A 24,127-nucleotide genomic window follows, 5' to 3' on the forward strand; every position below is an offset into this window, starting at 1 on the left:
CTGGCGGGGGGCTTGGAACTATGTAGGATGGCCTTGATGCCTTTTTGGTGATGTTTGAGTGTGTGGCTACCAGTGCCAGAGGGGACAAGGATACTTGGGCACTGTGGCTGTCTCCCTATCTTGTGGCCACACCATTCCCTGGATGTGCATAGATGAGTGGGGGCATGCTAATAAATAAAGGAAACAGTGAATTTGGAACAGAAACTTGTTTCTCTTTTGTTAAATGTGGACAAACTTTGCCATGGTATAAAACTACTCATTAAAGTGAAATTAAACAGCTACTATCTTTTTAAGTGTAGTCATCACCCCTGCCCCAATACAAAAAAAAAAAGGTGGTCTGTGTGTGTGTGGGAGCTTTTAGCCTTTAGGCTGTAAGTGCTTCAGGACCGTGGGTGATGTTTATGTGGAACTGTGCAGTGCCCAGTGTGTTTGTGGTTGTGACATATTGTACCCCATGTAACCCCCATACCCACATATTCACCACTGTTATATATGTTATGTTTTGTACAAAGTAGGCCTTGTGAGATATTTGAAAAGTCATTCGGTTGCGGATTAATATCCTATTGAAAGGTATGTATAGCTTCACTGCAGATGAAGCTATGAGATTTTTGCTACATGCTTTGAGAGTCTGGCGATGGGCCTCAGCCTACTTCCTCAGAGATAACAAAAGAGTGACCAACCCCCAGCCAGATGTTCACTGACCAGCAGGGGAGTAAAGCCCGCCGACCGCAATTCCGGGCCTAGTGGCTCATCTGGCATTGCGGATTGCAGCCCGGGGCATGACCCAGGGGTGGGCTGCTGTTTCCAGCAGTGCAGGGTGTATTTCCCACGGGTGGCTCCCGAGGCCCGGGCTCGAACACGCGGGTCTGCGCAGGGACTAGGGACTGAGGGCTCAGGCTGATGGCTGGGTCTTTCGCGCGTTCACCAGCGCACGTGCGCTGAGGGACACGGAGCGCAGGCGCCGGAGCGCACAAACCTCAGCCCGGGGCTCCAGGCTTTTCATCCCGCGCCGCAGCCCCGCCTCTCAAGCCCGGAGGGGCGTGGCTATGGGAGGGGGGAGAGACACACAGGGTGGGAGGAGCCTGACTGGGCCGGACACACACCCCGGCGCGCGTCCCCGCCCCCTCGAGTGCACGCGCAGCAGAGCCGGCGGGTGCGCGCACAGGGACGCTGCAAGACTTGGGAAAAGGGGCGGCGGCCGCAGAGGTGAGCGGGCAGCGAGTGCGCGCCTGGGGAGGGGGCGAGGGGCTCCTGGTCCTTCACTGCCGGGGGCTGCGGCCCGCCCCCCTAGCCCGAGAGTAGCGGGCGCTCGGAAGCCCGCCGCGTCCGGGCCTGTTTACGGGAAACCTAGGCAACGGGCGGGGCAAGGCGCGCCCTCGTGCGCGCGGCGCTGCGCCTTCAGGACGCCCCGGAGGCCCAATTGCGGGGTTCCCTGTCCCCGGGCTGCGGGCCTCTCCGGGAGAGACGCCCCGCTGCCGAGCCCAGCGGCTGTCGGCGGGCCCGGGCTTAGCCAGGACAGCCCTCACCCCCCTTTCCCTGCCCCAAAACTCGGGAGTGGAACAAAAAACGGGTTCTTGTTGTTTTCCCTCTGGTTTCTGAGCCGGTTGCGTGCTCTTGCTTCAGGTGTCCAAGCGTTTCTCTGCAGCCGCAGGGGTTAGAAACGTATAAAACAACACAAAAAATGGAGCTGCTCATGTAAGTGCTTGGCTGCAGGAGCTTTAAGAAAAACACCAAACCCTGAGATTTATGATGAAACCACACTAGCTGGCAGTCCTGTGAACAGTATGGTTCACTGGCTAGGGCTGTCCCATGAAGTCCACAGCCAGAGAGCTTCAATATCCCCTTTGCACTTCTAACAACCTGTTCCAGAGAGATCAAAACTAAGGGTGAGAGGATTTCGGTCCCTAACCCTATTTATCCTGTTACCTTTTGTTTGAGACTACTAACAAGACCGACAAAGTGGGCAAGGTAATATCTTTTATTGGACCTGCTTCTGTTGGTGAGGGAGACAAGCTTTGGAGCCACACCAGAGCTTTTCTTCAGGTCTGGGAAAGGTATCCTGAGCATCAAATGCAAGGTGGATCAGATTATTTAGCATAAGTAGTTAGCACATATTCTAAGGGGCCACTAATGGACCACTCTTCCTTGAATGGTCCCTTAGAATATGTGCTAACTACTTATGCTAAATAATCTGTTCTACCTTGTGGTGGTATTTCTGTGATGTGGACACTTGTCCACAAGGAAGTGGAGATGGTTAACTTGTGAGCTTTCTACTTCCCAAGATTTTTTTCCTACTGTAAAAGTTTATCTTTTACATCTTTTCTGTGTAGTGGTTAAATCGTTGTAAACACATAGTATTTTTATATTGAGTCAAAATATTTAATACTATTTTAAAAATCTGATTACATTAATTTGTGAATCCTAATAATGAATATGCACTAGTTTTTCCCTGTTATGATTATGAAAATCTTGTTACATTTTAAATGAAATGTTTGAGGTTCTGTGAAGATAGATGCATTTTCACTTTAAATAACAAATAGGCCCATCACCTCTGCTGGGGAGTAGAGCATGCTTGAAACTAACATCTGTTGAGTAACTGAATATAGGGACAACTTTTACTCCTGCATAATTTAGAACATACACCATGGGGCGTCGGGTTTCTGGGAATCTTGAAGTTGGGAGGGAGCCTGCCTGTAGGTGCAGAACTGTTCAGGATAGGGGAGGAAACTTCGCAGAGGGGATGGTGTGTGACATGAAGGGAGGGTTTGGAGCTATTAGGGTTACCGTAGCTGGGACCCAGAAGGATTCTTAGGGTATGGCAAAAGTTCTGGTCTGGCTAAAAATATGTAGGATGTAAGTCAGGAATGAAGAGGGTTGACACATCTAGTACAAATTGCAAATGCTAGAGTTAAGAGGGGACTAGGGGAAGCCTGAAGTGAAAAGAAAATCAGTGTTTCCAGGGAGTGAAGTTTGAAGCTGAGACAGAAGCTTGGAACTGCTTCCAGCAAAAGATAACCCTGGCAAGGGAAGACTGAAGTCAGGAGTTACTGTGGAGATGGGCATCCAGTGCAACATTGCCATAGATCATTGATAGGGCCCTACCAAATTCATGGTCCATTTTGATCAATTTCACGGCCAGAGGGTTTTTAAATTGGTCAATTTAACCTTTTCCAATGTTTACATCTGAGATTTCACAGTGTTGTGACCGTGGGGATCCCAACCCAAAAGGTACTTGGAGGTGAGTCTGATCCACAGACCCCCCGTCTCCCCAGGAGCTGTGCTGGTGACGAGGAAGTTCTGAGTGCTGTCCCTTCCCAGCCCTGTGGGGAGGGATAGCTCGGTGGTTTGAGCATTGGCCTGCTAAACCCAGGGTTTTGAGTTCAATCCTCGAGGAGGCCATTTAGGGATCTGGGGCAAAAATTGGGGATTGGTCCTGCAGTGAGCAGGGGGTTGGAGTAGATGACCTCCTGAGGTCCCTTCCAACCCTGATATTCTATGATTTAGGGCCCTACCAATTTCACGGCCATGAAAAACATGTCACGGATTGTGAAATAAGCCCTTCCCCCACGAAATCTGATCTCCCTCATGCTGATGGGAATGCCCCAGCAAGGGGCTCATAGCTGCAAGTCCCAGCTGGGCTGGGGAGGGACAGAACTTGTTCTTCCCCTGCACAGCCACTGTTGGGGCTGCAGGAAGCTCTGGAGCTGGGCAGCAACCCTGGAGGTTCCTGCAGCCGGAGGAGGCTTGTGGAGGTGGGTCCGATCTCCCCCTTGCTGCTGGGAGCGCCCAGTCAGGGGCTCCTAGCTGCCAATTCCACAGGGCTGGGAAGGGACAGCACTCAGAACTTCCTCTTCACCAGCACAGCTCCTGGGGAGACGGAGGTGTGTGTGGCTCAGACTCACCTCCAGGTATCTTTTGGGTTGGGATCCCCACGGTCACAAATCATTGAATAAAAACTCCCAAGTTGGGAGTTTTAGGTACGTACTCTGTAATTTAATTATTTTCTATATAATTACTATTATAAATAAAAATATATGGTTTTCATATAGTCTTTTTTTATTTACAGTTTATTGTGAAGTCCATTGTCAAATTTGCATGGATTTGGAGGTTAAAGGAGTTGCTGCGTCTCCTAGAGGGCAAGCTGAGCTGTCATCAAGGGGGAAGAAACTTAGTCAGGTATGTTTAATGGAAAGATTAATGTTTCTATTTTGATTTACAAATGTGTTTTTTATTTCACAGACCATTTAGCGCCATCTTATGTTCAGGATTTTAAAATAGTGTAGTTTATGAAACCCTATTAAGATTACTGCAATATAAAAGAAAACAAGTTGAACTTGCAGGGTAATTATTGAAAGTAAATAAATTATTGTCTTGGTGAGTATGAATACAGTCTTGGATAATGGTAACCATTAGTTTGACTGCGACTGACCTGAACATTAATACTTTCTGAAGTATGGACTGTAGATATTTCCTTTTTTGTTTCATAAGTATTGTGCCCTTTAGGTTTATAGATTAAAAATAGTTAACTGATTATTGATTAGCATTTGCTTTTCTTCAGGCCCACATACTTCCATTTAATTTCCTTCTTGTTGCTAGGTGACCACATTAGGGGGTCCAGGACTTAGACCTGTCAACTATGGCAGACTGCCTTTCTCCTACCTGACAAGATGTCTTTCTGTATTCAACTATCACATGTGTTCTGTAATAACATCCTCCAGCCAGTGAGAATGCTGTTTTGTACCCCAATCATTCAGTAGGGACCTCTGTGGTGTGTTGCAGAAAGGAGCATTCCTATTCTTTCCTGATCTCCCCCAGAGTTCAGAATGTAACCATTATGGTAATACTTCTGCCTTCTGTAACAGAAAACAGTCATCATAAAACAAGATTCAAATTCTGTTCTCCAAGTTTATGTCTACAGTGCAGTTAAACACCTGTGGCTGGCCCATGTCAGCTGACTTGGGCTGTACAATTGCAGTGCAGACATTCAGGCTCTCTGGGAATTTGTGAGGGAGGAATATCCCAGAGCTCAGGCTCCAGCCCAAGACCAAACGTCTATACCAGAATTTTACAACCCTCAAAAGACAGAACTGTGTCTTTAAATAATGATTTAATTATTATACTGACATTTTTGTAGGGATGGAAACAAGCAACTCATGGCCTTCGTCCAGCTGAGTAAGTCTATTCTTCCTACTTATGAACTGTCTGTTTCATTCTGCATTAAGTAACTTTGGTAAATTTCCTTGTTTTATTGTCTTTATGCTGATATATAAATCAAGGAATTAGGTGAAATTTATCACCATAGACTTGTTGGCTATGCTTTATACTTGAAGAGGAATTTAACTGTTTTTCTTTAAAATGATACTTTTAAAAGTCACACTTACTTTTATAAATTTCACTTTTGTAAAGTAGGTTTTTTTTGAAATGTACATTGACATAAATTGGAATCTGGTGGCGTTATTAGTGATTACTCATTAATATTTTTGCTTTCTTTCAAATATTTAGAAGTTGGATGGTTGAGCTTTACTTTTTTAGTTACTATCTAAGCTCATGGCAGTTATTTCTAATTGTAAACAAGCTATCTTTTTATACTTTTTACCATTATGAAAGGGGATAGGAGAGAAGAATTGCTGTTCCTTACAGATATTTCATTATAAATACAAAGAAATTGTCATGAGAGAGAGAGTTTTAAAAAGTGATTTGAAATCTGTTTTGTATAGTACTTCCAAAATTGGGGATTCTGAGGCCTGGGAATAGTTATATTAACGTCATCTATTATCAATGCCATATTTGAGACTGAACTGCCTTATTTTAAATAATCTTTATGGTCATTTTAGCTCTCCATACCATTCTACCAGTATGTATCAAACATGACCTTGGAATGTCTATGGCTGGATGAAGGGATAGTTCAATCTCTGTGTGTATTCAGTCATTCTCCTCTGACTGAATGGGCCTGGAGAGTCAGCATGTCTTCAGTCCTAGAAGGGACTCTGTAAGAACAGAGTTTTGAAAAATGTTGGTAGCAAAGTGAGAGAAAGTATGTACTACTGATGCTCAGACTATACTTGGGTGGTTGTTGTTCGAAGGTTTACAGTGCTTGAAACTGAAATCTGGCATCTTTCACAAGTACTGTTTTTAAGTAGGTTTCAGAGTAACAGCCGTGTTAGTCTGTATTCGCAAAAAGAAAAGGAGTACTTGTGGCACCTTAGAGACTAATGCTCAAATAAATTGGTTAGTCTCTAAGGTGCCACAAGTACTCCTTTTGTTTTTAAGTACACATTCCAAGTCTTAGTGTGACTGGTAGTTTTGTAATGTATTGATTTTAATAAAGGCTTGATTAAATTGTCTATCTTTAGCTAACACTCCTCTGTTTTGCTAAAATAGAGTTAAATACCAGCAGCCATACACAGCGGAATTTAGGGTACGTCTAAGCTGCACACTCTTTATGGTGACCTGTAGGGTACATACATTAGCATGGGTGTAAATAGCAGTGTATGTGGTGAGGTACTGCTTAGTTGAGTAAAGATACCCGTGAACCCTTGGAATATGTACTCTACACAGCTCAGAACATGACCCTCCCCCTCCCACTGTTTTTGACAGTGTGGTGTCTTGCTACCTCCCTACTGCCAGTCTTTCCCTGCTGCAGGGACCTGTGGGGAAAGGCTCTGGCAGGGTGTGACAGCGGGAGCCTTTCCCCACTGATGCATGTGGCTATGCACCACAGTGTGAATGCAGCTCACTTTTTTCTGTGGCATTTAACTATCCATACTCTGTATGCCACCATAAGTGGTGTGCAATATAGACATAGCCTTACGGTCTGATCCAGCTCCCACTGGAAGTTAGCGGGCATTGGATTGAACCCAAAGGGCACAATCCAGAAAGATGCTGAATGCATCTTCGATAGTGCTGGGTATCTTCAACTCCAGTTTATTTTAGAGGGTGGTAAGGACACTCATTATCTAGTGGTATTAGGGCTAAAATGAAGTAAAAGTACAGAATTGCTTAATGTATTTCAATTGACTTTTTAATTTCTTTAAGCTGAATGAAGAGTCACTGTTGGTATTTAATTGCAGTATAGTTGGGTTCCACTGTGCTAATTCCCTTCCAATTAGTTTTGAAGAGCTGCATTCAAAAAGGATTACTTTTTACTTCCCCATTGCCTCTCTTCTGGCTGATTATGGAGAAGAGAGAATTTGCCACAATACTATTGTGGCAGAGGCGTAATGAGAAATCCCTGGCTTCTGATCTTGCTGCAGCTGCTCCTAGTGGGGAGTGAAGAGGAGCCAGGATGGTCTTGATAGAACTATCTGAGGCTGGAAGTGAAGATAGGGTCTTCCAGGGGCCCTTCACAGCTGCCAGTGTCCTCTGCAACTGGCGATGAAGAAAGGCTCTGTTACCACTTCTGAGGTGAAGCGAAGGGGGTTGGTAGGGACTTTTGCCAGGTAGGCCCTCTCCAATTATAGTGAAACTGTTTATAGCGAAGATATTTTTGTGAATGGGAAAAGCACTTCATTATCAGAGGGTTCCCTTGTACTGCAATTGAAAACATGTATCGAGAATGTATTGAAGCATTACTAAGGCCATTTTTTAACTTCCTGCAGTGTGCCATGCCTTGATTTGGGCAAGCTGGGGTCTTCAGATGAAGAGGTTAGTGTTATCTGAAAAGTTTGCAGGAGTTGGTCAAAACATTTCTTTTGACTATGAAATAAGTACAAATAATCTTGTTCTCTTTGTATTTTAGGATGGAGATTCTTATATACCATACAGTAAGAGGTTTCCTCGCATTGGCCCTCCAGATTCATCTTCAACTGTTAGTTGGGGTACACCATTACAGACTCCTTATGCACAGCATCATCAGATACAACAGGTCAGTTTGCCACTACTGATATCTTAAAAATTCTGTCTTTCAGGAGAATTGAAGCAAATAAAGCACGTCTAATTTTATTACACAATTTAGTTCTTTCCATTTGTGTGACTAAATTAAAAGATAGGAGAGTATTATTGGTTGAAGTGCTTTCTAATGAGAGTTTTTTTTTTTTCTCGGAAGCTTTTCAGAAATTTCAAGCTCCATTTCTTCATCACAGTAACTGTTTATTGTAGGCTGTTGATTTATACTCTAATTCTTTTAATTTTGCCTACTAACAGTTTGTACACTAGTGGTTGCTATTGTTAGTAACAATTTGTGAAAGCATCTGAAAATTGTGGATTGAGGTAGCATATAACTTTGATTTCTACTTCTAAACAAATCTTATGAAAATTGTGTAAATCAGAAAATAATAAAATAATTAACCAAAATAAGAAATAGTTCTTAAACATAAGATATGAAAAATAACTTTTTGTTTACAAATAGAAAATATTTATTTTGTGGAAGAATCTGAGTTGATTTTGGCCACTCATAGACTATCGTAGCGGAATGCAATAACTTCATTATTAGTGTTTTTCTTCCTTTCAAAGAGAATTTCAGAGTAATATCTAGTTTGGTTGACAACATAATAGTATATATTTTTAAATAAATAGAACATCAGTATTTATTCTTCTCTTTCTGTGCTGAGTAAGAACCTAAAATTCTAAAAAAGACCAGCTAAACCTAGTTGTCATAGAAGGAAAATCAGTTATTCAGTTTTAACATACTGCTTTCTGGAAAATTACAGAGCTATCCAAATTACTGAAATTAAGAATACATTTGATAATGACTCTGCTGAATGTTTTTTCAGTCAGTCGTTACTTGAGAGTTAGAAGAGGTGTCCTTTGAATTTTTCTGTTTTAACTTTGGAAAAATGTATTTGACAAATTTTCTTATGATTCATGCAGCATGGATGGTGATAATTACTATTTAAAATAACATTTATTTTTCCTTTCTATTAAACAGCTGGCTAGAAAACATTGTCAGAAGAAAATGGAGGTAAAATAATTGGAAAAATACATCCTGACAAAATAATATTAGCAATTGAATAGCAGAGGATTGTAATGTATGATCTGAAAATTAAACAGGTTTTAATTTCTTTGGTATGATAAGGAAATGGCTTAGTTGAGAGACTTTTAATCTCCTATTATTTTATATAGTTAGCTTTTGCATTTTGAAACTGTATCAGCTGTGATAGTTTTTTGTCATTAGAAGAAGGAAAAGGTTCAGGGGTTGCAAAGGTTAATCGTCTGAGATTCATATGTGCTGAAGAAGCGGTTTCCCAAACTTCAAACCAATTCAGGGCTTGTACAAATCTACAGGATTATTTTCTGTGGTAAGGGTGAGAGGCATATGCCAAATTTTAGTAAATTGCATTATATTTCTGTAGTTAAGGAATGGAAGGCATCCTAACCTCCCTGTGTGTGTATGTCCTGATGGAAAATTGGAAAACCTCCTTTGGGTAGTTCTTTTAAAAAAATTAATTTTCTTTAAACCCAAAAACAATTAATACGAAAAGTGAGTCCATAACAGCAGTCATACCATGTGAGGGCCTGATCATGAGAATATCTATGCACATATGCAGTCCTTAAGCAAATAATCCCTTGAAGTCAAATGGGACACTTGCATGAGTAGTGGTTTGGAAGACTGGGTCCTTAGAAAGTAGCACTGTGCTGCCAGTGTAGGTTGGAACATTGTTTGGAACAATGTAAAACCTTTTATCACCTCTCAGCAACTGTTAATAATACAGCAACTCACACTGATTAACTTAGAACATGATCATTCTCTGTATGAAATGACCACCTATTAGGTCACTTTTCCCCCAATTAGGACACTGGAAACCACATTCTCTCTCCCTGTGTGTGTGTATGTGTGTCTCTCTCTCTCTCGCTCTCTCTCTCTCTGTGTCTTTCTCGGCTTGTCTACGCTACATGTTTTTTGCCTGCGTAGTTATGTTAGCAGAGCCTCCTGGTGCAGATACAGCAGGAGCCAACAGAATAAGTTCCGAGAGCACAGCTAAGTCACTTCCCTGTTCGACATTGGCTAAGCTGACAGAAGCACTCTTCCTTTGTCATAGTGGCATTTACAACAGGTTTTGCTGTCATAGCTATGTCAGTTAGAGGGTGTGATATTTCCCCTCCTTCCCCGCCCCCCACTCCAAATCTTGTCCAACATAGCTATACCAACAAAACTTTGTAGTGTGGACTAAGCCTGTATATGTGTGTCTCTTTGTCTCTCTCTCGTCCTCTCTAATAACATGCATATTGTCTTAAGTTAGTCAATGTGAGTTGCTGTGTTCTTATTAGCTGAATATTGATATATATATATAAATATTATCTCTTTTGCTAGAAGGCATTTTTCTGATTGATAATCAGTGAACATAAATCTATTTTACTACTGTAAAGTTGAAATGGCTTTGACTACCTCCCAGTTTCTTCTTTTCCTTTCTTTCACTTTCTTTTACCTTCCCTCTCCCTCTTTATCCCCTTCATTGTTTCCCAGATACCACAGGGATAGATGTGATATAAGAACCTAAATAGAATAGATCTCCTGCTCATTCTCCCTCTTTGTTTCTATTCCATCTGAATCTACCTTGATGAGAAAAGATAGTCAAGTGCCACTGATATATTTTAACCCATTTTTCTGTGTGGCCATGATTTCTGCATTGCTTGCTTCAGATGCCTGATTGTAGCAGTACTTCCACATGAAATAAAAAAAACCTCATGCTTCCTCTGTAGGAAACTTCATAGGTGAATCTTCCCTAAGAGACTAGGTGGTAAAATAATTTAAATGTAGATTTATTTTTAAATTTATTTCTTGGTCATTCCCACTCAGTTCTACTGTTACTCCATGGCCTGGTCTACAATGAGATTGACCTAGCTACATCACTGAGAGCTGTGAAAAATTTCATGCCCTGAGTGCTGTAGTTAGGTTGACCTAGTTCCCAATGTAGATGTGGCTAGGTCAGTGGGAGAAGTGTTTCATCAACCTAGCTATCGCATCCCAGAGTTATGGATTTAACTACAGTGACAGAAAAACCTGTTTTGTTGATCTAGGAAGCAGTGCTATAGTGACTGTAGGATAGGCATGCTCCAAGTCCTGTCTGTAGAACACTCATAGAATCATCAAGCAAAACAAGAAGAGTTTCATGAGAACAACCCAATGTTGTTATACAACAGTATTTATGTTCTTCTAAATGTTAAGTGTGGTGTCAAGGAACATCAGTCCTTTAACTGCACAAATGTACTGGAGGAGTATAATAATCCTGCTGTTGACATTGTGTATCACAGTAGGAGGCTGTTATTTCTGATTATTCTTTGCTTTTTAGCTTTCTTTGGAGCAAAAGACAATACCAGAAAATCTGCCATCCCCAACAGACAAATACAAATTAAAATACCAGCAGTATGAAGCAGAAATGAAAGAGGGATATAAACAGTATTCTCAGAGAACTGCAGAAAAGAAAAAAAACAATGCCCAGTCTCAGGAATCTTCTCAGAGAACTGCAGAAAAGAAAAAAAACAATGCCCAGTCTCAGGAATCTTCAAGAAAAACAGCACATAAAAAGGTAACCTATTTTAAACTTGCAGATGTATTTTGGAACTCATCCTCATTAGTATCTGAGCATCTCTAATGTTGAATAGGCATTAAAATAGAGGAAGTCTATTTGAACCCTTTCCTCTTATGAACACTAAAAGCATAAGTCTCCAGTGGGAGAGCAAGTATATGCGTTGGGAAGGCACTTCTCCCAGCCAGATGAGCAAGATTTGCATGAGCTACGGATGAGATTTCTTGTTTGCACTTTTATTAGAAGAAAAATGCATAATTGGTGACTCCAAAAGAGGAAGGATGATTGTAAAAATGTTACATTAGAATGGTGAAGTGCTTTCAGTCCTTATTGAAATATGTATATAGAGCCATAACTTTGCATAGTTTACAAAGAACAGAAAAAAAATATTCCCACTGCCCTATAGAACTTTCAGATAAATAGAAAATGAAAATCAGCAGAAAAAAGATGTTGTGGGGAAAAGAGGGAAAGGGGTTAAAATAAATAAAGATAATGTGAACTATTTAGATTGTAAGTCCTTTGGGGGCAGGGATAGCTTATTCCATGTGTGTATGGTGCCCAGTACAAGAGAATCCCAAACCCTGATTGGGACTTTTTGGTGCTACCACAATACAAATAATAAATAATAATTGTATTATATTGCTAATGAGCAGAATTTATAAGATTATCTTTTAAAATAAGACTGGTGTAAAAGTTGAGGAGTAGACAGCAGAGGAGTGGAGATCAACAACGGAAAAACAAAATAAAAAAAGTTACCTTTCATTTTCTTTTGAAGAAGAGGGAGAGGATGCTCAGCACACCGGAAGAGTTAGCATTCCAGGTGTGAGGAGAAGCATGAAAAAGACATGAAGGTGATAGTAGGAGGTGAGCAAGAGGTGTGAGAAGGGGGATGGCCATTGAAGAGAGAGAAACTGGATGAAGCCTTGATCAAAGATGATGATGGGTTTGAATACTATGGAAAGAAAGAGGAAGCCAATGAATCACTAAAAAGCAGTGAAATGACAATGGTGAAGGATAATTTTAGCTGCTGAATATTAATAGAATGGAAAGGAAAAAGTTATGGAGGAGGGAGATTAGTGTCCCAGGCAGAGATGGCTACTGTGTATATTGCTTGATTGTCTTAAAAGGACACTGTCCACTTGAAATTAAATTTGCAAATGTACTTAGCCGTGTTCGAAGTAAAACCTAAGAGAACCTATAACTGAAAGAATTGAGACAGGAAAAATATCCTTTTTCTCTAATTGTGTTTATTTTGTTCATGTTATAGCACCTTGTTAGTGATAGTGTTTTGTTGATGGTGAGTTTCATTTCCTCTCTCCTGCACAAGCATAACACCACAATGTCCTGCATCTGGCTAAGAGTAACTCACTTGCATGCTCTACTTCACCAGGCTCTGCAAGAGAGCATTTATGGGGGTAGCACAACTGAAATTGAAACTGAAAGGACACCAGATGGATGTTTTCAAAGAGGAAGAGGAGGGCAGAATAGAATTGGAGTCAAGTGTGTTTGGTGGAGTTGCTTTTGGGCCCACTCAAAAGATATTTCTAAACATGAGACGAGTAAAAAATTCTTATATATATATTTTTTTTTTTTAAAAAAAGTAAAATAAAAAATCGGGCTATACTATTTTCAATACCTTGATTTTATCCTCAAGTGTTTAATTACTTTTTTCTTCAGTCTTCACTAACAAAGTTAATTGTATTCAGATGTTTAACACAGTGAATATTAACAAGGGAGAAGGATCTCTTGTCAGAATAGGAAAAGAACAGGTTAAAGAAATACTAAAATAAGCTAGATATATTTAAGTTGGCAAAGTCTGATGAAATTCACTGTAGAATACTTGAGCTATCAAAGCAATTTCTGAACGATTAATAATTATCTTCAATAATTATGGAGAACAGCTGAGGTCCCAGAGGACTGGTGATGGACGAACTTAGTACCTATCTTCAAAAAGGGGAAAAAGGAGGTTTTAGGGAATTACGAGCTGTCAACCTAGAAAGATAATGGAACAAATGATTAAACAATACATTTGTTGAAACCTGAGGGATAATAAGGTGAGAAGTAATAGCCAACATGGATTTGTCAAGAACAAATGGTGTCAAACCACTCTAATTTCCTTCTTTGACAGGGTTACTGGCTTAGTGGAGGGAGGAAGCAGTACATGTGGTATCTTTGGACTTTAGTAAGGTTTTTGACACTCTCCCACATAATGTTCTCATAAGTAAATTAGGGAAATATGGTCTAGATGAAATTACTATAAGGTGGTTGTATAGCTGATAACTAGTCTTTGAGTACAGTCTATTAGTGATTCACTGTGAAACTGAGAGGGCATATCAAGTCCTCCAGGGGTAAGTCCTGCATTTGGTACTATTCACAATTTTAATTAACGACAGATAATGGAGATAAAATTTGTGGATGACATCAACCTGGGAGGGGTTGCAAGCACTTTGGAAGATAGGATTAGAATTCAGAATGATCTCAATGTATTAGAGATTTGATCTGAAATCAATCAGATGAAATTCAAGAAAGACCAGTGCAAAGTACTACACTTAAGAAGGAAAAATCAAATGCACAAATGCAAAATGGATAATATTTGGTGCTGCGGTAGTACTGTAGACACCGATCTTGTGGTTGCGGTTGATCACAAATTGAAAATGAGCCAATGAGATGCAGTTGCAAAAAATGGCTAATATTCTGCAGTGTATTAATAGGATTATTGTATGTAAGACATGGGAAGTAATTGTTCGGCTCTACCGGTCTCTGGTGAGGCCTCAGGTGGAGTACTGTTTCCAGTCCTGGGTGCCACACATTAAGAAAGATGTGGACAAATTGGAGAGGGTGTAGTGCAAACAACAAACATGATAAAAGGTTTAGAAAACCTGACCGATAGGGAAAGGTTAAAAACAGGGCATATTTAGTCTTGAGAAAAGAATACTGAAGAGGTATCTGATAACAACCCTAAAATAAGTTAAGGGTTGTTATAGAGGACAGTGATCAATTGTTCTCAGTGTCCAATGAAGGTAAGACAAGCAGTAATTGTCTTATTCTGCAGCAAGTGAGATTTAGGTCGGATATTAAGAAGATTTTTCTCACTAAAAGGAAAGGTAAACTCTGGAATAGTCTTCCAAGGGAGGTTGTGAAATCCCATCTTTGGAGATTTTTAAGAACAGGATGGACAAACACCTCTCAGAGATGGTAGGTATACTTGATCCTGCCTCAGCACAGTGGGATGGACTGTATGACCTCTCTGAATCCCTTCCAGCCCTACATTTCTATGATTCAGTGAAATACCATATGTAAAATAGCTGGTGAGTCAGTATTACTCAGAAAAGGATTTAAGGGTTATAGTGGATCATAAACTGAATATGAGTCAGTGTAATACTATGGCAAAAACGGCAAATGTTGTGGGATATATTAACAAGAGGGTCTTATATAAGATATGGAAGGTAATTGTTCCTCTCTACTCTGCACTGGTAAAGCCTCAGCTGGAGTACTATGTGCAGTTTTGGGCACCACATGTCAAGAAAGATGTGAACAAACTGGAGAGAGTCCAGAAGAGAGCAACAAAACTGATATGTTTGGAAAACATAATATATGAGGAAAGGTTGAAAGAATTGGACGTTTTTAGTCCAAAGAAGAGAAGGCTGAGGAGGAGAATGATAACAGTTGTCAAATATGTAAAGAGGACAGTGATCGATTGTTCTCACGTCCAACAAGGGTGGGACAAGAAGTAATTGGCTTAGTTTGTAGCAAGTGAGATTCAGGTTAGATATTAGAAAAAACCTTTCTAACTGTAAGGATAATTGAGCACTAGATTTGGTTGTGGAATCCATTGTTGGAGGCTTTAAGAACAAGTTAGTCAACACCTGTCAGGGATGGTCTAAGCATACTTGGTTCTGTCTCAGTGCCGGGGGATGGACTAGATGACCTCTTGAGGTCCCTCCCAACCTTACATTTCTATTATTTTATTTATAGAATTTATAAAATACACAATTAGATTTTTTTTAATGAGTCCCTGAGAACATAAATAATTGTTTTATGAAAACGTGATCTTTGCATTCAGCATAATTAATTAAAAAAAAAACCCTGCTTCCAGTGAATTTTTCTGAAAAAAGTCTGTATTTCTTCCCCTTCATTTATAAATATATTACATTTACCCTGTCCATCCACTCCTCTTAAGAGCATTGTTAACTTCTGTAAAACTGCAGGAGATGTCTGTTACAAGAGAAGTCTAAACCAGCAGTTCTCAAACTGTGGGTCAGCACCCCAAAGTGGGTCATGGCATCATTTTAATGGGGTCGCCAGGGCTGGCATTAGACTTGCTGGAGCTGAAGCCAAAGCCTGAGCCCCACCGCATGGGGTCAAAGCCTGAGCCCCCACTGCCCAGGGCTGAAGCCAAAGCCTGCGGGCTTCAGCGCTGGGGGTGAGGCTCAGGTTACAGGCCCCCCACTTGGGACTTAAGCCCTTGGGCTTTGGCTTTGGTCCCCCTGCCCGGGTGGTGGGACTTGGGCTTTGGCAGAGCTTGGGTGGGCTTTGGCTTCGGTCCCCCCTCCTGGGGTCATGTAGTAATTTTTGTTGTCAGAAGGAGATTGTGGTGCAATGAAGTTTGAGAACCCCTGGTCTAAACCAAAGAAAAATATTTTTGTTTGCTACAACTGATTATCCATGATGTTGTAAGTAGAATTCAGTGTATTTCTTTGTAGGATCCACAGCTTGAAGACAGGACTGATTATGATCTTACGGCTCTTGATGAGAAAGCCCTCTTGCAGCAATGCTATACAAGCAAGCCTTACACAATGCAGCACAGTATAAGGAAGTTAGAAGCTGTAAGTTTCCTGAACGGTAATAAATTGTTATATAAATATCCCTGTATATCAAGTCTTGTAGGTATAAATTTTGATATGCTGTAGAAATATAGAATGCGGTTTTCAAAAGCAGTCAGTGCACAACTTCTTCCATTGAAGTAAAAAGAAATTTAACCATTGTTTTCAATGGGAACAGAGTTAGGCTAAGTGTTGAGTGTGGCGGTTCAATGACAAGACGGAACACAGCTTTTAGCAAGCAAGCGAGCTGGTCTGTTGACGGGCTGCCTGCCTGTCAGCTTTCCATCTTCCCTTTTATTATATCTCTCCCCCCTGCGTATTACATACTTCCACCGCAAAAGGACACAACAAAGGAATATATGACTTTGATTAAAAATCTTATTTACCAGCCTTTATCTACTACAATCCTAGTTCTCAGGCCTTGAGCCCAGGCCAAGGAAGCTTCCCACGGTTACTGTCCTTTAATTGACTTCCCATGGTTCATGTCTGGCCCTTGTCCTTGGATAGAGCAATGTGTGCATTGCTCCTACACAACAGTCAGGGTGTGCCCTGACTGTTTCCAGGTGGATGAACTAAACATGAACCCTTCATCCCCCCATTTTTTGTTTAATTATACCTGGCCATCTCATGGTAGCCATCAATTTGCTTTTGCAAGCAATTTAACTCCCGGACAGACAAGGATATAACTCGGGGAGCCTGCCAGGGCGGATCTCTACAAAGTCTTAGCAAAGAGGGAATACATTGTACACAGCAGCAGCAAAAAATAAGCCCAATGATCACAAACACAGCATAACCGAAAAGTTGTCGCAGCCATCCTAGAGAGGGCAGCCAACCTGTAAGCCAATTCCAAAAGCCCTCAAACCCCAGATCTTGGCGTATGTGTGCCGTAAGATTGGCCAATTCGGCCAGTCTAGTTTCTATGGAACGACTATTATCAGTTAAATTAAAACAACACATATGCCGAAACATGGAACAGCCTAGGTGATGTTTCAAGAGCAGAAAATCAATGGCTGCTCTGTTATCCAAAATTGAATCCCTTAATTCGTGTTGCTCTGTGTTAAGTAGGGCAATTGCCTTGGATGTTGTATTAATTGCCTTTGCTGCAAAGCACGCCAGGGCATTCAAAGTTCTGGCTGTATCAGTGGCAAGCCCGGGGACCCCAACAATAGAGGCCGATAAGGCGGTATACTCAGAGAGGCTGAGAAGATTGACATCTGAGACACAATCTTCTGAAAGGGGTGTACTTCTTTTACTGCGCTTTTGGCCGGCAAAAGGCAAAATAAGTGTCATTCTGCTAAGGCAACAAAGGGTACCATCGCTTAAATTTGCGGGGATATAACTAAAGGTGCGTGAGCCGCAGGTAAAAAACCACCCTGATGGTAGGATGATATGGCCATAATTATATGAAACATTCACAGCGTGGGAACAATTTAAAAGGGGTTGAGAAATTTGCCGACAGCCCATGGGCACCTTTGTACTAGTGCAGTTAACCACACGCGCACAGGTGACGTTGTTGGCCCCGGCCGGGTACAGTGTGTGGAGAGATATAGCTGTGTGAGGCAAAGTATAGTTGGCCGGGCCCCAATTAGCCATGCCAGAGTACTGGGAAGAGAGATTCGCGTAAGCAGCGAGCATCGTCTCATTCCCAATCTTCTCAGGGTGATGACATACTGGAATAAGGCATGTACCTAACAATTCTCCGGCTGCTACAGAATCAGATAAACAAAAGTGGGTAACATTTGCTATTGAAGCCAATCTTTCCCATAAGTTATATGTCATTCGGGCCCGTAACGGGGGAAGCGCTCCCGAGCCAACCCCTACAGGAAATAGCAGGCACAAAAAGCATACAATCAGTACAGAATTAGCAGTGATTTTGGCGAGAATCGCCACAAACAAAGTCTCAGGAGTCTCTGGCTGTTGATTTGCTGCCAGTCTTCGTTGAGCCGCAGCGACCAATGCTTTTACTGCTCCCCATGTCACGGGCTGGCCTGGGACGCTACGCCTCTTCCGTTTCCGTCCCGCCGTTGTCGACCCAGGAGGCACCGCGTTCTCCTCCAAGGTCAGCTGAAACTCCGGTATGGGGTTCGACAGCCCCTGGTGCCATGCCATACTGTTTCAGTGCCGGTCGCACACACCGGGCCGGAACCCACAACGGTCCTGCAGGGAGAGAGACAGCAGCATATCCCCGACCCCAAGTGATTAGAGGTACTGGGCCCAGCCACTGCGGATCGGGCAGCTGACGGTAATAGACACGCGGTCTCTCCAGTGCCTCCGATTTGTGAAAATGCCGATCTGCAGGGGTCTGCTGATCTGCGTTCAGCGTTAAATTATTTAAAGCAAACAAAAGGATATGCATTTGTTGTTGAATGTCTCCTAAGGTTCGGAGACACAGCTCCCCTTGTTTTAATTGTTTACCAAGCAAGGTTTTTAGTGTGCGATTGGCACGTTCAACAATGGCTTGGCCCGTGGAATTATAAGGGATCCCGTGTTTAAGACGGACGTCCCATTGGGCACAGAAGGTGGAGAGGGCTGTGGAGCAATAGGCTGGGGCATTATCCGTTTTTATCTGGCTTGGGCGACCCATAACAGAAAAACAGGCTAGCAAATGGTGAATAACTTTGGGAGTGGCTTTCCCACGCTGTGGGGTTGCCCAAAGGAACCCCGAATAAGTATCAATGGAAACATGTAAGAATGAATAGGGGCGGAATTGTGGCACGTGAGTGACATCCATTTGCCATAGCTGATTCGCTGCGGTACCTCTGGGGTTAATGGCATAAGAAAAGGTAGGGGCAGCAGCGGCACAGTGGGGGCAGGAACGAACAATGGAACGTGCATGATCAGCAGGAATGTGAAACTGTCGGGCCAAAACAGAGGCAGACTGATGAAAAAAGGAATGGCTTTCAATGGGGTCAGAAAAAAGGGAATTTACCTGACGACGTAACGCGCGATCGGCGCGCACATTGCCCTCAGTGAGTGGCCCAGGCAGAGGGGTATGATTGCGAATATGAGCAACAAAATAAGGGAAATTATGAGTGGCGATGAGATACTGTAAAGACAAAAACAGGCGAAGGAGGTCCGCATCGACCTGAGGGGTAATGAGGGCTAGGGGTAAGTGATCAATTACCTGATGAACATAATGGGTGTCCACAATCAAATTAAAGGGACAATCAGCAAAAAGTTGAAAGGCCAAAATAACAGCAGCCAGTTCTGAGCGCTGCGCGGAACGCTGAGGCAGCGTAAAACGAGACTGCCAACGAGGGGGGGTCACCTAATTGATAGGTGACTACACCTCGACGTGGAGAGCCATCAGTAAAAAGAGTGACAGCTGAAACAATGGGTTGAGAGCAGCTAAGACGATGGACAGTTAGGGGCACCTTTTGGGTAATTACCAACCGAGGATCTTTTGGGGGATTATAAGAAATCTCTCCCACATAATCACAAAGAGCAACCTGCCAGGCCAAGGAGGTGTGGCACAAAGAATCAAATTCACTACAGGACAAGGGGAACACAATGGCAACTAAATCAGTGCCAGTGAGTTGCACTGCATGGTGGCGGGCTTTACGAACAAGATCAGACAGGGCATCTAAATAAGGATAAATGTTCCAAGGAGGAGTGGATGACAGATATATCCACTCTATGATAGAGACGGCTGTGTCCGTACGAGGTACAAACAGAGCCGCAGTGGGCGTATGAGGGGTGGCAAGAAGAACCAACGGTAGGGGACGGACCTCAGGGAGTCTGTCCACAAACTGCTGACTCAATACTGCATTGATCTGTCAAATGCAGGCAATGTGCTCCTCAGTGATGGCAATAACTGCGCCAGGTGCCCGGGCTCCACGTAGGAGCTCCAACAACGGCTGCAGCATTGAGGTGGGGAGACAAAAGTAGGGTCGAATCCAATTTAAATGACCCAAAATCTGTTGTAATTTAATAAGGGTTAGGGGTTGAGGTAGAATTAAGTCCGGACGAACCGGAGCGGCATAGGTTTGTAAAACCTTATGCCCGAGGTAGTGGTAGGGATAAGAGCGTTGGATTTTTTCTGGTGCCACTAACAGGCCATTTTTGCCGAGAATCTGGGACAAAGATTCAAGCTGTTGTGCCGTGACCTGGGGACCACTAAGCAAAATGTCATCCATATAATGGAAGACCTTTAGCGTTGGGCACGAAAAGGGGCGAGGGCCCGATCCACAAAAAGCTGACACAAAGTTGGACTATTTTGCATTCCCTGGGGCAAGACCTTCCACTGATACCTTTGAGAGGGTTGCTGATTATTATATTGTGGCACCGTGAACGTGAATTTTTCGCGATCTTGTGGGCAAAGGGGGATGGTGAAAAAACAATCTTTTAAATCTAACACACAAAGCTGATCGGTTTGAGGAATTAAATTTGGGTTCGGTAAGCCAAACTGCAAGGGGCCCATGGGTTGGATGCGTTTATTTATTTCCCTTAAATCATGTAACAGCCTCCATGCACCAGATTTTTTCTTAATAACGAACACCGGGGTGTTCCAGGGACTAGTGGAGCTCTCCAAGCGCTGTGCCCGCAAATGCTGCTGCACAAGCGAATGAAGCGCTTTCAGCTTTTCTAGAGGGAGGGGCCACTGGTCAATCCATACGGGCTCTAAGGATTGCCATACCAAGGGTAATGCGGAGGGCAAGGTGGGTGAGGGAGGGTTTTGGGCCATCAGATATTAATATCGAGGGTGGTGTCCAGCTTTGTAAGTAAGTCACGGCCCCAAATATTGAGGTGGACAGGGAGCACAAAAGGGCGGATAGTAGCAAGGGCACGGCCTCCTGGTTTAGAGACCGTGACCCAAGACAAACTTTGGCGCTCGGGTTTACTACCCCCTATCCCCCACAACTCTTTAGAAGGAACTGTTGGCCAACTGACCGGCCACTCCGGATCACGAATCACCGTAACGTCAGCTCCAGTGTCCACCAGCCCTGTAAAAGGAACATCATTTAAGAGAAGTGTTAACTGAGGTTTCGAGGGGTGGACTGACATTGTCAGAGCAACAAGTGGAGAGGACGTGCTGTGAGACGGCGAGTGAGACAACGTTGATCCAAAGCCGCCTCCGCCCCGGGTTCGATCCTCAGCGGCTGGCACCTGATAGGGGACTAAAATCAATTGCGCAATAGAGCGTCCACGCGGGAGCAACTGCAGAAGATGGGTCCCCTCCTTTCTGGTTTTTCGCAGGGCGGCAGCCAGAACTCCAGCCTTATGGGCTTGTGTTCCGATGTTTTGGCACGCCTGCAGCATGTCCGACAGCTCTAAAATTCCAGAGGCTTGTGCTGCCTGGAGAGCACGGCGGCAATCCTCGTTCGCATTTTCAACCGCCATTTTTAGCAGGATCTCCTGAGCTGCTGCAGGGCTATCCACCTGTCGGAGGATAGCCTCCTGCAATCTGTTGGTAAAATCCATAAAGGACTCTGATGCACCCTGACGGATACTGGCAAAGCTTTTGGTAGGCCTGCCTGAATCCGGGACCTTCCGGAAAGCATGCTGGGCGCAGGTGGAAATAATGGGGAAGACGGCCTGAGGGAGTTGAGACTGCAGCTGCACGGTAGCAAACTGTCCCTCCCCTGCCAAGTGCTCATAAATGATACCTTGCTGTCTATAAACCTGGGCCTGGCGTTCCGCCATCTGCCGATACTCACTAAGCCAAATAACATACTGACTAGGTGTCAGCATCATGCGCAACAGCGCCTTCCAGTCTTCAGGGACCAGGGAGTACCCGGAACCTAGCCCTTCAATGAGACCACGCACATACGTGCTAGTCAGGCCGAACTCGTGAATTGCTTTCTTTACCTCTCTGATCACCGAGTAAGGCAAACTGACCCAGTTTGCAAGCTGGTTGCCCTGGCCATCGTCCTGCCAGGTCACCGGACAAACTGAGACCAGATCAGCCAGCTCCTCTGCTGTAAGATCTGAGCGAGTCTTCGCTGCGTGAACCATTTGTTGCACCAGCGAAAGCCCCTGAGCAGACGTGCAGGACCCCCCGGGGGGCCCCGGAGCATGGGGCCCCACAAGAGGACGGTAATCACACACCGACTCCGGTGGGGAAGGCAAGGGAGGCGGTGGTAAGAAAGGCATTGGGGGCGAAGCAGGGGGAGGGATGGCTTCAGGGGCGGACGGGGGTGGCGAAATCGGCAGCCCCTCTGTTGGCGCGGGAGAGGGTTCTTCCGAGGCGACACACTGTGTTGCATCGGTAGGAGGGGGGGTGGCTGCAGGAGCCGACGGGCGTGGCGAGATCACCAGCCTCGCGAGGGAGGGCCTGTCTGAAGCGACACGCTGTATCGCATTGCGGCAGAGGTGCCAGGCATGTAAAGCCTGCACGGGCGCCCGAGGCTCTTTGTGCAATGTCTGGCCCAATCACTCCCAGTCCGCTAGCTTAAGGGTTCCGGCTTCAGGGTACCACGGGCATTGGACACTCACCTCCTGTAGCAGGAGAGTCAGTTCTCGAGCGGGGCAGTCATGCTGAGCCTTACGCAGCAAATACTGTAGCTCATTGCGGTGTTGCACTTGCAAAACAGAGAGGGAGCTTCCCATACTTACCACAACGAAAAATACTCACCGGGATCCACGAAGCGGATGAGTGACGCGTCTGAAACCTTGCCGGGCGAGGTGAGTGCTGAGGGCCCCACGTTGGGCGCCAGTTGTGGCGGTTCAATGACAAGACGGAACACAGCTTTTAGCAAGCAAGCGAGTTGGTCTGCTGACGGGCTGCCTGCCTGTCAGCTTTCCATCTTCCCTTTTATTATATCTCTCCCCCCTGCGTATTACATACTTCCACCGCAAAAGGACACAACAAAGGAATATATGACTTTGATTAATATTCTTATTTACCAGCCTCCATCTACTACAATCCTAGTTCTCAGGCCTTGAGCCCAGGCCAAGGAAGCTTCCCACGGTTACTGTCCTTTAATTGACTTCCCATGGTTCATGTCTGGTCCTTGTCCTTGGATAGAGCAATGTGTGCATTGCTCCTACACAACAGTTAGGGTGTGCCCTGACTGTTTCCAGGTGGATGAACTAAACATGAACCCTTCAGTTGAGCACTTTTGAAAATCTCACTGATAGTAGTTTGTATATATGTGTATTTTTACATAACATATTTATATTGATTAAATCATACATGATCTAGCATTGACAAGGAAATTAACTGCGTGACCTAATAGAGCTCTCCTATTTCTTCTGTGATGTTTTGTCAGAACTGTGCAGAAAAAGCACAAGAACTCTAAACACTGAGTTTAGGATTATTTTATAATGAAATTGAACTTGGGTGAGATCTGGTTTTACGTGCTTTACTACTGAACATGAATGGTGTTTTTTTCATATTTGTTTTTTTGTGGACACAACTGTCTATTGAAATGGGTTAGCATAGTGACATTCTCACAAAATATGTTAAGCCATTCAAATTTCTGTGAGACTGTAAATGCAAGTAGAATAAATGGAAAGTACTATTTGCCCGTCTGTTTGAATTGAAGTTTGCATCATAAACACTTAAATTATTGTAATTCCCATTGAAGTGAATGTAGACGGGGCACTACTGATAGCAGTAGTTCCTTGCATGACAAGAAAACTCTCACGTCCGTTACTGTCATCAGATACTTTATCTGTTTGCTTCTTTAATTAAAAAAACAAAACAACAACCCTTAATATTAAGGGCTCAGTGCTGCAGGGATGAGGATTGTGCAAGGGCAGTTCAGAGCCACCATTTAAAATTGCTGAATGTCACCTTTTGTTAGTCACAGTCAGCTAAGGTGCAGAAAATGGAGAGGAGTGGGTGCTACTGGCTGATTGGGCTGTCAAGAACACTGTAACCAACATACTTTGAGT

The 24,127-nt window shown here is 43.5% G+C and overlaps 1 protein-coding gene across 11 annotated transcripts in view; it reads left to right on the forward strand.

Annotated features, from left to right (window-relative positions):
• The first annotated feature begins 1,087 nt into the window (after window positions 1–1,087).
• CAPS2 (calcyphosine 2) overlaps window positions 1,088–24,127 on the forward strand; it is a 59,321-nt gene continuing 36,281 nt past the window's right edge. For 2 of the 11 annotated variants that reach the window (XR_006291306.1, XM_043547650.1), the window contains exons 1-8: window positions 1,088–1,206; window positions 4,067–4,176; window positions 5,135–5,172; window positions 7,599–7,644; window positions 7,739–7,864; window positions 8,867–8,899; window positions 11,229–11,465; window positions 16,169–16,291. Coding sequence is in view for 10 of the 11 variants with exons in the window: in XM_043547650.1 (XP_043403585.1) it covers window positions 4,096–4,176; window positions 5,135–5,172; window positions 7,599–7,644; window positions 7,739–7,864; window positions 8,867–8,899; window positions 11,229–11,465; window positions 16,169–16,291 (684 nt within the window). In the remaining variant the exon portion in view is untranslated. Of the gene's footprint in view, window positions 1,207–1,646; window positions 1,969–4,066; window positions 4,177–5,134; window positions 5,173–6,381; window positions 6,419–7,253; window positions 7,405–7,598; window positions 7,645–7,738; window positions 7,865–8,866; window positions 8,900–11,228; window positions 11,466–12,244; window positions 12,330–16,168; window positions 16,292–24,127 lie in introns of those variants that run through there. The other 9 variants (XM_043547653.1, XM_043547660.1, XM_043547647.1 and 6 more) reach the window with 8 other exon arrangements.

The sequence above is a fragment of the Chelonia mydas genome, chromosome 1 (genome assembly GCF_015237465.2).
Source record: "Chelonia mydas isolate rCheMyd1 chromosome 1, rCheMyd1.pri.v2, whole genome shotgun sequence".
In the NCBI taxonomy this organism is placed as follows: domain Eukaryota; kingdom Metazoa; phylum Chordata; order Testudines; family Cheloniidae; genus Chelonia; species Chelonia mydas.